Raw genomic sequence first — 16,776 nt, forward strand, 5'->3', positions numbered from 1 at the left:
GGCAACGACGCTTCGACGCTCGAGAAAGGGAGACAGATTAATGTGTATAGTTATGCGGGAGCGTTTGATTAATGATCTATCTTTCATGTCGCGGTGAACCCACGTTTTCCAATCCCGCCAATGAATGAAGGAGAGAGAGAGAGAGAGAGAGAGAGAGAGAGAGAGAGAGAGAGAGAGAGAGAGAGACTGATCTTTCTCAAATTTTATTTGTTTTCGTTTGAGTATCCTTTTAGAGAATAATTGATAGCTCGCGACCTTAAAGCACAACTACAACTGCGTTAAAACTAACCGTTTTACACGGAATTAAAGTTGTTTTTCGCTATGCATTTCAGGTACATTAAGGCTGCCCTGCTGCCTATGCAACCGTCCGCCAACCACACATGTTGCACGAAATCTGTTGTAGACTTGCGAAAACCGACCTTCGGTGAGACGTTCCCGATCGCCGTTCCGCTCAACAAGTTGTATACGAAAACGTTGCAAGTGACGCTTTGGTGTACTGAAGTCGACAAATGTTTGGTAAGTGTACATACTTTTTTTTTTTTTTAAATACACATATTCTATTCAAACAACACGTTTACACTTCATTCCGGGATTTATTTCACGGTAATGTTCAATCGATGGTACGTTACAATAAAAAAAAATCCAAGCTTACTTAGAAAATCAATGTTTCTCGGTGTTTCCTTTATTAGTCAAAATGGCCAAAATTTCATATTTTCTCAGGTAACATCAATGCCGTATTCTAAACCGCGAGAATTAAATTGTCGCATGTCATTCTGGAATATTAATCTAATTGCAGGGTTCTGCGCAAGTCTCGCTGGCAGACTTCAGTCCAGAATCTCCTAGCGTGAAATGGTACAATATACTCTCCTTCCGCTTCATGCAACCATCCGACAGTCCTGGTACCAGTGCCAGCAACGGCGCCTCCACGAGCGTAAGGCAGGCGAGACACGACAAGCAGGAGTCGGATATCTCGGTGTATAAGAGCGTGCAAAATACGAAAGAGGAGAGCAGCGATGAGAGCACGATAATCAGTTCCCAAACGTCCACCTTAACGAGGAATCAAGGCTGCGACGAGTTGCAGACAGCTGTGACACTGAGGTTGGAGGAGCTGAATTGTCTTCGCAGTCCAGAAGAGGAGGATGAGGATGATGGCAGCGAAAGCGGGAGCGAGGATAGCGACGAGGAAGGTATCATCGTGGAGTTTACAATGGAGGATAATATTTTAGAAGACGTTTTGGAGCATGAGGTAAGTAACGTTGCTATAAATATACTGCAATATTCGTTTGATCCTTCTGAATTTGCAATTGAAGCTGTGAATACGTTAAAAAACGTTAATACTATCATAATTAATTTCATCTTAATATTTTTCTGTCACTGTTAGTGTTTGAATTTTTTGTTAAAAATTAGTCTTACAAATTAGTGTAATTCTTCAATTGCTTACTATATGTCAAGACTATAGGCATTTTTATTAAAACTTGATTCTAAATTTATCAGAATCTACATTGAAATTAATGAATTATAAAACATCCTCTATATTTGAACAAATTAAATTTCTTTTTTTCTTTTCGAGAAGCGGAATTACTTAAATTTTTATGTTTTGATGAATTCGCTCGGTTTATACCGCTTGTCCGAATTTAAAGCTTAAATATTTTCACTTGAACAGCTTGAGAATTTATCAGAATTTGTTGTTCAACAAGCTTCCCCTGTTATTTATAATCATCTATATTTATTTGTAACGATTCTATTTATGGCGTAATAGGAGGATGAAGAATTAAACGAGGAAACAAGGCAAACGCAAGACAAGGAAACGAACACCGAATGCGTGTTTATTCCGGAACAGGGCAAGCAAAGGAAACTTTCCGCGGCTGGCGTCGCGCCCGGCGCTATTCATGACGACAAGAACTCTATTGTAATCAAAAGGAGTCAGACATTCTCACCGAGCGCGGCCGTCAGCAGAAATCATTACATCTGTCGGGTAAGTTTGAATCACATTTCGTTCACTAATATTGCTACTGTACTTTTTTTTTATATGGAACAAAAAATTTTAGGAATAATTTTTATTTTCGAGATTTTTTTAAATGTAAAGGTAGCTTAGATCAATTGAATGAGCCGTAAATAAATTTCCGTTATTCGTTTTTTCCCGAATTTGTCTATATGTCTTGTATTTTTATATATGCAAATTTTGACACTTCGAAGAAAATTCTTTCTTATTATATTATTTATATTTTTCTTATGATCCGTCTTGCGCAGCTCAATCGCAGCGATAGCGATAGCAGTATGCCGCTTTATCGCAGAGGCGGACCTTTTCAACGGAATTCGGTAGAGAGGCGTTCCCTGCGATGGCGTCGACCGTCCTCCGCCCTCAGTTATAAAACCACTAAGAAATCGTCTCATCTGCCGCCGACAGCGAGGACATCATTGGATCTCGAATTAGATCTTCAGGCGCAGCACGCTAGATTGAATAATCTCCAAGATGAACTTAGTAGGTTACGGGAATTAAAGCAACGACTGGAGCAAGCGCGCGAGAGAGGTGACACTGACTTAGCAACGTGGCTGCTGGAAGATCAGAAATTCCAAAACCTCATAGCACAGGCGGAAAACGGTAAAAACGGCAAAAGCCTTGAAGATAAGAAGGTGGAGAAGATGCTGAAGAAAACTTCGAAGGAGATCTACAAGTTGAGGAAAACGAAGGCTGGGAAGGGAAAGCCCGATATAATTTCCTTCAAGTAAGTAACGAGAGGTTTACCTTTTCAAAATTCTTTACTATTGATTTTTTACTATTGTTAATGGCATATTCCAAGAGATCTAAATGCTTGTAAAATCAATAATTTGAATAATCGAATATTCAAATATTTATATCCAATAATGATATTCATTATTAAAATAATCTGATATCTAAAATAAATAATATCTAAAATTAATATCCAAAATAATCGAATATTTGAATATTATAAGCGTTAATCAAAAGTTATATCAAGTAAATTGAATGGAATTGATGAAAAATTTTTATAGTTTGATAGACAATTTCAAATATTATATGAGAATTAATAAGAAGAAAATATATTAGCTTTTGTATAATTTAATAAACGAGCAATATTATTTTTCTCCTTTAGGGAAAAAATGGCCTTCTTCACGCGAGTGAATCTGAACGTTCCTGTTCTACCACCCGAAGAGCTCGGAACCGACAATACGTGTCCCGCAGCATTACACATGCATAGGAGACACGCGTCAGAACCCGTCACCAGTATTCACGGTCTTACGAATTCCTCAATAACACGGCCGAATAGCGTTCCTGGAAGTGCATCGCCAGCAATGAAGAGCGGTAACATCACGGATCGGAATGCTGCAAATCCTGCCACAATCGCTAATGAAGATGAGAGCGCAATATCTAGTGCCGACGGCAAGTCTATGAATGCTAAAGGTCGACCGCCAGCAGAAGCAAACACGCAAAGTTCAGAAAACGGCGAAAGAGAAGCTCCACTGGAGTCCGCCGAGAAGAATGGCAACGGGGAGCCGAAAAGATACGAATACGTTGTCGACAGAGTCCTCGGGGTAGAAGTATGAAAGTCGGAGGATCGCGCGCGTTCCAAGCCTACCACGAGCTGCAGTTCTATTTCCCTTTTGAATTTGAAATAGCAGAACGACGAAAAATAAGACAGAAAGCTAGTGGTTGTGGAAACCGCTGCCTCCTGAGTCCCAGAGTCTGAATCCCAGGTGCCATGCGCAGATTGCAGGGACACGCGCTTCAATGAGCTTGAAATTGCGGATTTGTCAAAGACGGATTTGTCGTCGACAAATGTCGTCGACAAATTGCGTGCTGCGAAGATGCTATACAGTTGGCGTGACCAGTGATCGCGGCACGTGTGCCAATACCGCGTGCCAGAAGCAACCCTTCGACACGCACAGCAGCGAGAATTACGCGCGAACGCGAGCGCAATTGTATATATACAAAAAACATAAATTATTTAAATAATACTCTCCACGATAAGCTTATTTAATTGTTTAATCCCGGCTTGCCCGAGTACGCGTTGCGAAATCACGATCGCGACACTCACGTATGTCGTTGATTTCCTCTGTATGTCAGAGCACATGACCCACCGAGCAGCTGGTCTGCGACTCGAAAATTTAACGAGAAAAAGCTGCATCCGAGTTGGCTAGCGAAGTTTCGTTCCGACCTCAGTGTTTCCGGTTTACAACGCATTCGATTTCCTGATTCCGAACTCCGAAAGTTGCGAATGAATGTCAGCGGAAACGAATGTCTAAGTGTCCTTCATGCATCGATTCCGGTGACATAATTCGTAACTTCCAAATCAATAAAATCAAATCCTTTACTTAGTCCAGATTTCACATCTTTCTTATTAGAATTCAATGTTTCATAAAAAAAAATGAAATATTCGCGCAAAGTTCTGCTCCGCTTTCCATGGCAAGTCAAATCAATTGCAACTTTCTATTCTTTTAATTTTATCTTTTATTTAAAATTTTTCAAATTGTCATCAGTTTTTTTTTTTTTTTTTTTTTTTTTTTTATAAGAAATTATAGAAATAGTCTTATTCTACCCGTTCTCGAACGAATATTGCTATTCTTTAACCAGTCGAATTCGTGTATCGTTCAAGATTCCGGATTGTGATACGTTAGACCGTAAGTGCCAGGAAAGTGAGCGGATGGAGTGATCAGTAGAAGATCATGATGTCATCTTCGGCAATCTGGATAGTAAGACGACATCATAATCTTTGTCTTGGAACCGTATAAACCGTCCTCCACTAGCAGACCGTGCAACAACGTGCCTTATTATTGAAATAGTCGCACGAGGAGTGACGCCGTGAGTAAATACAGGGTATCCTAAAAGATATCATGATATAATTACCGAGGAAATTATTCTATCTTTTTTTTTTTTCTTTTGCAACAAATAATAAGAAAATAAATCTTTAGATCGCGTAATTCTTTTTACGTAATATATTCACTTCGTATTGATTCTATCATAATGACTAGACTGCAGTTAATCAACTCATTCATAACAACTTCAGTAGTTGTATCATGATTTTCCGGACAATTTGCGTTTTTTTTAAATGACCATATAATTACTCATGTTATCGCAGCAGGGACACGTATAAGCGTTTAGACAATAATGCGACAACCGAAAATACTCATTTCCGCGAATAGACGACAATGTTGTAACAGTTCAAATTAATCGTAACCGTTTTTTAAAGTAAATATCCAATGCTAATAAGATAAGGTAAAATAATCTCTCTGGGAATCAGTTGCCGTGACCAACCACCTCGGCCACTTTTATAACATCAATTTTTTTTTATTATAATTAAACAAAAAAAAAAGAGATTTAGTTTAGCGTGTTATTTAATTGAATAGAAATGATTCTAAAAAAATTTCATAAAATATGTTACTCTGAACAGATAATTACTTGTCAATTGAAGTGATATATGATAAAAATATTGCGGAGAAGAGAAATAACTCGGCGTCGTCTTTAACACTAAAACGATCGTCCTTTTAAAGGGCGAGATTTTTTTTAAGTAGTAAACAATTTTGAAGATTTTAATGAAATTCTTAATGTGCAATTGAAATGGAGACATTTTTTTAATCCAAATACGAATTAAATAACTTTTAAACATTTCCTGTTTGCATCTAAATTAAGCTCTAAATAATTGTTTTAATGTTAATACAAAAAGTAGAAAGATCTTGATCTTTAAATCAAGTTTAATTAATAGCTCGATGAGAAATATTTTCAAGGTAATGGATGCCATATTACGTATATATGAAAAACCCAGAATGTTGGAAATAAAGAAAGAGGCGGGTGATAACGAAAGAAAACGAAACGGGAAAATACATTTTGTACATATTTTTTTGTATATACGCATCTTAACGGTTATATTTACGCGCCTATAAATATATATATACATGAAAGAGAAGTTTGCAATATAATAGCAGACTTACTCCGCGTTATTTAAAAATGTACTTTTATCGGTGAAACGTACGTTCGATTTTATAGAGCGTCTCGTAAGCCTACAAAATCATAGAGCAATTACGAAGTTAAACAACGAAATATATAATTGCCTCACACTCAAATGCTGAATTTATTACGCTCATGTATTTAAAATTAAAGTTATACGTTATTATATTATTTACTACCGCAATGCGCCTTATTGTATCAAAGTAATTATAATGATAATATCAATAATTGCGATGACGCGTTAATGATACCTCTAAGAAATGCTAAATAGATAATAAAACGTAATTTCGTAAAAATGGACATACACACATGCAGATTACACATGTACACGAATGATTACATGGAACACGTACAGAATTGCAGGAAGAACCACAATCACAGTTTGATTTGTAACGGTTCGCATATGATAATGATTAAAAGGACAAAATACAATATACTCTTGCCAGGTTCGTTTGTGTTGGATACCTTCCCTTTTTATATTTTTCACATCACTCATTTTCTTCTCTGTTATTTCAAATAAAAATTCCAATAATATTAGAAAAACTACTCAATCATAATGGATAATTCCACAGGTCATAATAGAAACAATACATTAATTTTACGTAATAATAAAAATAATAATAAATGTTAACGTAAATTCTATGATCAAAAATCAAAGAACTTCTCTATATCGTCTCATTAATAAATATAACACAGATATTTTACTAATTAACAAAACCACAAATCGTGTATTGAGATTCGAAAAGTTTAATGTAGTAAAAAACGACCGTAATGATATATATCCGGTTGGAGGTACTGCAATATAATAACCAATATAATAATTAAAAAAGATATATATAATGTAATGATAATTTTGGAAAGTAGAAATAAGAAAGTGCTTGAATACATAATAATTTATCTAGGTTTAAAAGATTGAAAACCGAAAATCATAAATTAAAGCTTCTAAACAATGAATTCTCTTTACAGTGTCAAAGTGCAGCTCACGATGTTTCGCAATCATCGCAAACTGTAAGTACAATAAAAAATAGATTCGATATATTAAAAAACTGCCAGATTTTAGATTCTATAATGAAGACTAGAGAAGAATAGAGAGCAAATCGAATGATACATTTATACAAAATTTAAAAAATAAAAACACCGTTTCTAGTCATACTTCTAAGCTAGGATCAGAGAAGGTAAACGACAATCAAAAACAATCTACGAGGACATCATTTGAAGAGAAAAAAAAAAGGAAAATCACCAATTAATATTTTTCAGCAAGACCCGAAAGATACTTTACGGGAAATTAATTCTAATTTTCATGTCAAAAGGTTAAACAATTTTAAACATACACTGCATGTTAATGACTCAAGCAATTTTAAGAAAATCAAAGTTTTATTAGAAGCCAATACTAAGTTCTACTCTTTTACACTGAAAGAAGATAAAAATGCAACCTATCTATTGAAGAGCCTAAACTTAAAGATAACTTAAGCTCTCTGGTAGTGGATCTTGAGACTTTGTCAACAAAATGCAAACATAAATTTATCACAAGTTGATTGAAATTTCAATTGCACCTATACATCTAGCATATGAATCCAAATCTCCAAGTTTTTATGAATGTTAGAATGAGTGAGTTTTTATGAGTTTTTTAATGAGTATTGGATTAAGTAGCTAAACAATTGAAAACCTTTTCCACTTGATGTGGGTCGCACATATTTGTATTAAGTCATTAAAGGCAGCTGTGACTGCTACTATTATCAGGCTTCATAATAAATTTAAAAGGTCAATCTCATTAAACACAGATTTCTCCGATACGAACGATAATATTCCTCATATTTGCTTAAAATGCAACCAGGTTGTCTCAAATGTGACTTGTACTACGGCTATCGGTTGCGTAACTTCTTCCTTATATAGCCAAAACTGGACCGTGAACTGGGTCAACACAAGCCAAATGTGAAAATGATAATAGTAATACAAAGTCAAAAAAGTTGGTGAAACAAAGCTGGAATTGAAAAACAAAGAACGGAAATGTGTGATGATGCAATACAAAAATTATATAAAAACGAAACATTCCTTACCTGCACTTCTCTTTTTTTAATCTTAGTATACAATGGACCGATACAAGCCAGAAAACATAATTTTCTCAAAATCTCTCCAAGTCCCTCGTTAGACGATCTTCTCCTTCCTAATGGCCGAGGCTTACATTATTGAGGCCAATACAAATCTCACTTCAATAAATGACGCAATTGAAATGATAGATAAACAAATGCGCGAAGCGCAACCGGCGTTTCAAAAAATCAGAGAGAGACAGAACACATCCGCCACACTTGAGTTGGTTTCCCATGCGGCGTAACTTGCGTTATCCAATCAAATTGTCTCGGCTATTCTACACAAATCCGCCCAATATCTTTTAAACGATTTGATTGGTTCACAGAAGTTACGCTTACGCAAATTGCGTGGGGAGACAACCTCATGGTGGAGTCCCATTAGGCCGTATTTGCCGCGTCCTGCGTAACCGCGTAACCAATCAGAAACGACTGCGTATGCATATGTTTCTTAATTTATGTGTAAAAAATATAGAATGCAAGTGATGCGAACGAATCTACTACAAATCTAACGAATGAATATCTGATAATTCTAAAATATTCCGATTAATTTGCTCAATCGATTTGCCTATTGCCTATTGCCAAATTTAAAACAGATTGTATCATTTTGTTTTCTATCTTTATTTTCTGCAAATTATGATTTATTTATATAAAAAAATATTTTTAAATAATAATTAAACATTTTTTTTAATTATTAAATTTTTTAAATTATAAAATAATTAAAATTTGGATGAGAATAATTAGTTAAGAGCCTTTTTCATCGTTTTTAATTAATTTAAATTGTTAAATTTGTCGACAAATAATTGATCGTTCCAATAGAATAATTTTTCAATTAAATTAATCGAATATGATGAAAGAAACTCTATAAACTCTATATCTTTGCAACTGTGATAATTTAAAATCGATTTAAATTTAATTGTTCAATTTCAAAACAAATCAAAAATGATAAAACGAGCCCTTTTTAGAGTTCACTGATCGACAGATCTTAGATTGACCTATTTTATATGTTCCCTCGCCAAACCGCCGCTAGATGTCGTAAGTACAAAAACTTTTGCGCGCGCGCGCGCTCTCTGACGTCGCAAACGGCGTATTAAATTCAAATCGTACACATGGAGTTACTCGTGACCGTTGGAAGTCCAGTAACGATATGAGGATCCTCATAACAACGATCGTTGTTATGAAAAATCATGGAGTCAGAGAGTAATGAGAGATCGCGATATGAACGATATAAGAAGGCGACAGAGGTCTGTGAGAAGACCCGTAAATCTAAATATTTCTTCGATCCGGACGAGAAGATTCTGGACGCAAGCATCAAACAAAGGGACAAGTTGACGCAAGAATTAGTAGCCGTAAGATCGGACTTAGCTGGCATTAGAAGAAGTTTGGGTTTGTTCATTTATGTAATTTTAGGCTAATAAAATGCTTTAAGTGTATTGATTTTCTTACATAAATTTCTTTTTATTTTTATTTTTATAACTTTATTGTTTATAGCTGAAGCTGCAGAGGCTGAAGTTATGTCATCGTCAGGACGATCTCCATATTTTGAATACAAATTTCCTAAGCATCAATCAGACAAGTTCTCTAAGGAGAAGATGGAACTAGAAACAAAGTTAGATGAGAAAAACAAGGAAGTTCAAGAGATGCAAAAGAAAATACATGAGCTACAGGATAAGGTAAGAGGATTCTCTCAGATGGAATCTCAATTAGAGGAGAAAACACGGAGATTAGAAACATCCAACAAGGAGAGAGACATACTTGAGAAAGAACTGATAGCTACAAGATCAGACTTGGCAGGTGTTAAAAGGACATTAGGTAATTTTTATATATTATATATTATATAATATAATTTTATATATATATTATATTATATAATTACAGCAGAGTTAACTTTAACTTATTTACTGCTAAACAAATATATAAATATTCGTGGAAAAAAGTTATATAGCCCACGATTGTTTCAATTAATATATTTATTGCTTGTAACAAAAGTTTAATGTGCCTCTTGGGATAGAACTGGAGCGACAGGAGAGAAGAGATTTAGAAACTCGTGCACTCGGATTAATAAGAGATGCTAAGCGCAAATGGGAAAATGCAGAGAAAGACAAGATTTCACAATTGAATAAGCATATTGAAGCACAAACAACAAAAATCACAGAACTATGCACAAGTAATAATGAAATGAGTTCACGTTTGCAAAGAAGAGAATGTGAACTGCAAACTGCAAATGCAGAATTGGATAAGCTGCGTGTATTTCAAGTGAGTGAAATAAAATGCAATTATGTATATTAATGCAATATATCATCGATTAAACATGATATTATTAACTTTATAAAATAAACTGTAAATGAATTATATTTAAACTATTAATAGCTAATTTTGTTGCAATATATGTGTATGTATGTATGTGTGTGTGTGTATGTGTATGTATACGTGTATATATACATATATGTTTAGACACAATATAAGGAATCTTTGGCGAAGACACGTGAATTGAATAGACAAAGTGTTCAAGGCGTAGAAATTAAATTGGAGGAGATAGCTGCCCGTGCTCATAATCAATTAGCCGATTTACGAGCAAAATTGGATTTTGAGGCAGCAAAAAATACAGATCTTGAAACTAGGTTACGAAACGAGCAGGACTCTAACCATTGTCGTGAATCGAGACTGAATGTTGCTCTAGAACTTGCTCAGAATGAACTGAAGGATTGTCAGGAACAATTGCGTACCATACAGGCCACATTACCGGCAAGAGATGCTGAGATCGAAACTCTACGTAAACAACTGCAAGAGAGAGCGAGACAAATAGATGATCTAAAAACCTCAGAGCAATTACTCACAACTATGCAGGAACAATTGGAAAGAATGAATCTCGAAAATGAACAATTAAAGCAACAGTTGCAGGTATGGAATATTCAGTAATCGTTATTAGCGAGTGAGATTAAAATCTTTGATATCATTTAAATCTAAAAAGTTTATAGCTTTCCGCTTCTCAAATATCTAGAGTGAGAGCTGGATTTAAAACTGATACCGTCAATTACTAATTTGCTGTATAAATTTATATTTAATACAAAAATATTTCGGTATACAAAAGATTAGTACGTTAAATGATTTATTTCAAATGATCATTTTACAGGTTACCAAATCCGATCTAAATGAAACTATGATGAATTTAGAACAAAGCGAAGCGCTTGCCTTAAATTTGGAACAGGCGGCACAGGATAAAGCCACATTGCAAAAAAGATTGCAAGATTCTCTGGAGAAAGAAGGTAAAAGATAAAATTGCAGTAAGGATATTTTATCGATTCTTTTTTTTTTTTTTACATATCTTTATACAACTGTTCATTATTTAATTGTAGAAGAACAGTTGCGTAAAGTTTGCAATTTAGAGGAATTATTGAAACGTTTGGAGTATAGTGTTACAAAATTGGAAGCGGAGAATGCTACTCTTAAACAATTAGATGAGGTACCAGCTGCAACTCGTGCAGCAATTATCGAAGCTACTGATACAAAAGTATTTTTTGGGCAAGAAGAAACGGAAAAACTAAGGCAGCAACTTCAAACATTAAAAGAAGAAATAACAGTTGAAAAGCAAACGGCAAAACAAGCTCAGTTGGCTCTATGGAAAAAAGAAAAAGAATTATCGGATGCTAATCTAGATAAACGTATAGCTGTGAGAGAAGCTAAGCGAGCCGAAGATAAAATAAAAACGCTGCAGGAAGAGAAACAGAGGTTACAGGAGAAATTAAGCGGTAAAGCAAAAGAGGAAGAAGAGAATTCTAAGAAATTGTTGAAGGAATTAAACATTGCGAAAACATCATTGAATGATATCACGAAAGAGGCATCTAGGAATAAAATGCAGGCTGATTCGGCACAAAGGGTAGATTATTTACGTTTATATTATATTTCTTTTAAAATTTTTTATTTTCCTAACGTGGATGTAAAAGTTTATTAAGAAAATCAATTTTCTGTTACCTCTGTCACTGTCTATTCTTAATTCCTTTTATCTTTTTCAGGCTTTAACCCAAGCGAATCATCAGATCGAGGAATTACAATCTTCTAGTGCGTCGTTACGTAGAGAATTAGATGCGGCTCGTAAGCAAATGCGAACGAACCAAGAGCGTGTTGATGTCCTGAGTGCTGAAAACAGGCATTTGACACAGACAATCGCCAAACATAACGAAGAAAAGAGGGAACTCGAATCTAAAATTGCGAAATTAGAGCAGGATATCAAAGGCTACGAATTAAATATCGAACTGTTAAAAGAAACTTGTACAGTTTTGGAGGAACAATTAACGGACTACGAAAGATTAACGAGCGACCATGAAACACGTGAGAATATGCTGATTCAAGATAAAATGAAATTACAAAAAGATTTGGAAGCCGCTGAGATGAAAGTGCGTGAAGCGCATATCGCGCAAAACGAGGAAAAAACGCGAAGACTGGTTGCCGAACGTAATGTCGAACAATTAGAATCCGAGACGAGCGACATAGAGAGCGAGAGAAACAGCCTTATCACTCAAAGAGATCAATATAAGAAACTTGCTCAAGAACTCACTATGCAAGTAGAAGAATTGACTACGAGATGCGGCGAAATGGAGTACGATCTTTCGGAAATGGGTCGCGCTTTAGAAGGCGCAAAGGCGGAGTCGAGACTCGTGAAAGAAGAGAGTAGCGAATACTTGACGAGGGTGCACGAATTAAAAGAAGCGAATGTCGAACTTATGGCTAATCTGCAAAACAGCATAGATCAGGGTCAGGAACTGAGGTCAAGAATAGCAGAATTGGAAAATGTATTAGAAGAGATGAGACAATTTTACCAAGAAAGAGAGGTGAAGGCCGAAAGTACTCGGCAACAACAAACTAAGTTGATTGATTATTTGCAACTGAAATTAGAAGAGTGCAGTAAGAAAAAGAAAACCGTATGTGATAAAATACTCGGTATGAAGCAAAAGGATAACGTATCGTCTGTAGGCACGGGTATGCCCGTTGGATATCGCGAGTTGGAAAATCAGCTCGCTAAAGAACGAGCGAAGGTAAAAACGTTGACAGATCAGCTGCTGATTCAGAAGGCTAAAACCGCTTGTGCGTCCGCGCCTACATCTCCGACGACGCCAGAACGCGATGGTAAGAAGGTGAAGAGTGTTATGGAGACTAGTAACTCGTTACTTAGACAGTTATCTCCACAAAGGATAGGGCACAATATTCCGCATAGGTTCAATGTCGGATTGCCTATGCGCGCTGGAAAGTGCGCGGCGTGTCCAGAGGCTATACAATTCGGAAGGCGCGCCGCGACTTGCAGCGAGTGTCAAATCATGACGCATTTGGAATGCGCGGTATCTGTACCTGCCAATTGCGGTTTACCGACTGATTTCCCTAAGTATTGTCACAAATCTCGTAGAGATAGCGACGAAAGTTTATCGTCGGTGGGAGATAGCGTCCAGACATTGGCAATAGATCAGCCGGATAAACCTGATGTGGTAAGAAATCAAATTTCGTTAGGCTTGTTATTTTCATGACAATTACATGTATATCCGTATGCATTTCTATGCAGGACCTACAGAGTGTTCCTTATAAAGCGAACGAAGTTTCTATGGAGGGATGGGTGAAGGTCCCTGGTAGATCAAAATCCTGCTGGGAAAGAAAATATTTGAAGTTGGAAGGACCATGTCTTTGCGTCTATGAACATCAGCCGTGTGCGGGGATGGCACCGATTAGTCGTTTAAATTTAATAGAGAACAATGGCTTTAATGTCTCCGAGACGGTGCAACATCCTGATGTAATGGGAACAGCGAAATCTGATATCCCGTTTATTTTTAGAATAGAATCGAATTCTACGACCACTTGTTGGCCTTCATCTAGATTAGACATTATGGCATTGAGTCAAGCCGATAAGAGAAATTGGCTTAAAGCTTTAAAGACTGTCACTGTTCAAAACCCATGCTCTATATCCAAATGTCAAAAGTATCAAACTGTACTCAGATTAGAGAAACATCAGGTAAATGATATGTTAAGATTTAGTGCATCCATTTTATAACACATAAAAAGAGCAGAACTAGGAAAGCTTCTTTATTTAGCGAAATAATAAACTCATAATCTCTCTCTCTCTCTCTCTCTCTCTCTCTCTCTCTCTCTCTCTCTCTCTCTCTCTCTCTCTCTCTCTCTCTCTCTCTCTCTCTCTCTCACACTCACACACACACACACACACACACACACACACACACACACACACACACACACACACACACACACACCTTTTTTTATACAGAACTTTGCATAAGAAAATGTTATGCTTTTGTTTTATATTAATGTTATATTGTGTTTCCAGTTGGATTTGAATTGTGTCGTGGATCTAGGTATGGAGAACGTGCTTTTACTAGGTGCGAAAGAAGGCCTATTTTCATATTGCGCTTCCAAATCTCGGACACTCACTACAATACGCGGTGTCAAGCAGATACATCAGCTCTCTTTACATCCCCACCTAGATCTAGCTTTAATGATAGCCGGCGAATATAGAGAATTAGTATATTGTAACTTGAGGTTACTAAAGAATAATGCTTTGGCCGCCGATTGTTCTAGACCGGCGATCAGTACAAAGAGCGTATTATCCATTTCCGACAGTTGTCATCTTTATCAATTGCAAGGTGAAATATTATGCGCCGCAACTACATCTCATGTAATGTATGTAACTTTTAATTCATTCATCTACGAACGTAATACGATACAGTTCTAAAGACATTATTTTGATTTTTATATGAATGCAGATTATTGAAATGGAGAATTGGTGAAGATTCCGGAGAATTCATTGGACTTCGTGAACTCGATACACAGGAGCCTTGCAGTTGTGCCATATTTACTCCAAGTCTTCTTATTGTAGGTTGTCACAAATTTTTCCAGATCGATTTACATACGTATAGCGTAGACGGTAAGCACAAGAACACTCACTTTTTCTTAAATAATCAACGGATAATAATTTTTACCTGAACAAGGAATATAAGGCAGAGAAAATAAAGGAATTGGAATTATATTCATAGAATTCCCAGAAGAAGATAATAGCTCAATTAAAGTGGCACTATCAGATGCGGCTAAACTCGGTATATTTCCTGTGTGCGTTTTAAATATTTCCAATATATGCGGCACGGCAGAACTTTTATTGTGCTATAATGAATTCGGTGTATTTGTGGATGAAAATGGTAGAAGGACTCGCGCCGTCGATCCAGTATGGAATCATTTGCCATTTGCTTTTGGTAGATATTTCATTTACATGCGACATTTTAATTAATTATATAAATTATTCTGTTAATTCTTTGATTTATCGTCTCATTTTAGCATTCTGCAAACCGTACTTATTCATTGTTCATTTTTCATCTGTCGAAATTGTGAAACTCGACACGGAAGCATATAGTTCTTCGGAAAAGAATCCCGAACGTACCTTAATTGAATTATCTAGTCCACGTTATTTAGGTACAGCTGGTTCAAAAGGAATTTATGTGGCCACTGTGAATTCCTATCTTGAATTATTGAGGATAGATGGTTTCGCCAATATGCCAACATTGAACGGCAGTTTAACAAGTCTCGACACTCTGTATGTCTTTTCTTTCCACAAGATAAAATTATCAATCCTAATATAACAGATTACTAATTACATTTATCTTTTCAGAGGTCAAGAGGATGAAAGTAGTTCAGAATTTAGTTTTACATCAAGCTTAATGGAGGCTTTAGACGGACAGGGGAAAAAAGTACATTTTGCTGGAGTGCATAAGTATTAATATGGTTTTGTACATGACATTTAAATCTAACGTTGGCTCAGAAGCTTATATTAGCTATTTATATAAATATTTATATATAAAACAAGAACTAAGAAAGACGAGTAATTTTTATGAAACAAACATAATTGTAATAATATTTAATATGTAATTAATTATCTCTCTCATACTTTTTTGACAGAACGCTTGAATATTTCAATGAAGTAAAAAATATTACATATTTAACGAAGATCTCAGATACTTGCCATATTATTAACCCTCTGATTGTTAAATTCAATTTAATCCTATTATTATTAATTAATTTATTGATTAATAAATCAATTTATTTATATAATATCCTTATATCATTTATTTAAACATTATCAACATTTTGAAGGTGTTGATAATCTGATAACTGGGAAAATGCATTAAATATATTGTCAGAAGTCTGGCAAAGTTTCATTGAATAAATTTAATACGTCATGAGCATCATCAGAGGGTTAAAGATCAAACGTATATACGTGACTTTTATTTATATTAGAATCTCAAATTTCAAAAATGTTTATTAATACATTAATACATTAATACATTAAGCTTTATTTTTTCCTGAAGTACAATTACTTAATAAGTGTATGTAATAACTTTATCTATAATCAAGAAGGATTATTGTATTTAAGTGATTATATTATATTATAAATTAATGTTAATGTGATATAACGGCATAATATTATAATGTATTCTTAAATATATTAAAATAAGTATTTTTTATATATTAAAAACTTATGTATTTTTGTATTTTAGCTTAAGGTAAATATGAAGACAAATAAAAATGTATCAATATATCTTAACAACGCTACATCGTACAATTTAGATCATTAATCTGCTTTTATAAAGCTAGAATAATATAATATTGTTTAATAGTATTTCTTTCTCTTTCTTCTTTTTTTTATTTTAGATTTCCTCTTATCGCAACGAGATGACGATTTAA

At 35.2% G+C, this 16,776-nt stretch overlaps 2 protein-coding genes and 1 long non-coding RNA gene across 4 annotated transcripts in view; 2 read left to right on the forward strand and 1 right to left on the reverse strand.

Moving 5' to 3' along the window:
- Nucleotides 1–6,411, forward strand: part of kibra (WW and C2 domain containing protein kibra) — a 66,394-nt gene extending 59,983 nt beyond the window's left edge. For both annotated transcript variants that reach the window (XM_089075455.1, XM_089075454.1), the window contains 5 exons: nt 333–516; nt 797–1,246; nt 1,760–1,975; nt 2,251–2,726; nt 3,114–6,411. In XM_089075455.1, coding sequence (XP_088931581.1) covers nt 333–516; nt 797–1,246; nt 1,760–1,975; nt 2,251–2,726; nt 3,114–3,564 — 1,777 coding nt within the window. In that variant the 3' untranslated portion in view covers nt 3,565–6,411. The remainder of the gene's footprint in view (nt 1–332; nt 517–796; nt 1,247–1,759; nt 1,976–2,250; nt 2,727–3,113) is intronic.
- Nucleotides 6,412–7,637: 1,226 nt separating this feature from the next.
- On the reverse strand, nt 7,638–8,938 carry LOC148936867 (uncharacterized). The gene is made up of 2 exons (XR_016138900.1): nt 8,020–8,938; nt 7,638–7,943 (listed from the first exon to the last, which is right to left on the reverse strand). It is a non-coding gene; the product is annotated as an uncharacterized LOC148936867 (long non-coding RNA).
- A 163-nt stretch (nt 8,939–9,101) lies between these two features.
- Nucleotides 9,102–16,639, forward strand: LOC105422593 (citron Rho-interacting kinase). The gene is made up of 13 exons (XM_089075453.1): nt 9,102–9,432; nt 9,538–9,858; nt 10,058–10,302; nt 10,501–10,947; nt 11,180–11,312; nt 11,403–11,923; nt 12,060–13,523; nt 13,598–14,041; nt 14,372–14,724; nt 14,808–14,968; nt 15,078–15,290; nt 15,373–15,628; nt 15,704–16,639. The coding sequence occupies exons 1-13, from the start codon at nt 9,234–9,236 to the stop codon at nt 15,810–15,812; spliced, it is 4,866 nt and encodes a 1,621-aa protein (XP_088931579.1). The 5' UTR covers nt 9,102–9,233; the 3' UTR covers nt 15,813–16,639.
- Nucleotides 16,640–16,776: the final 137 nt, after the last annotated feature.

Source organism: Pogonomyrmex barbatus, unplaced genomic scaffold, assembly GCF_055798465.1.
Source record: "Pogonomyrmex barbatus isolate J1 unplaced genomic scaffold, ASM5579846v1 scaffold19, whole genome shotgun sequence".
NCBI lineage: Eukaryota > Metazoa > Arthropoda > Insecta > Hymenoptera > Formicidae > Pogonomyrmex > Pogonomyrmex barbatus.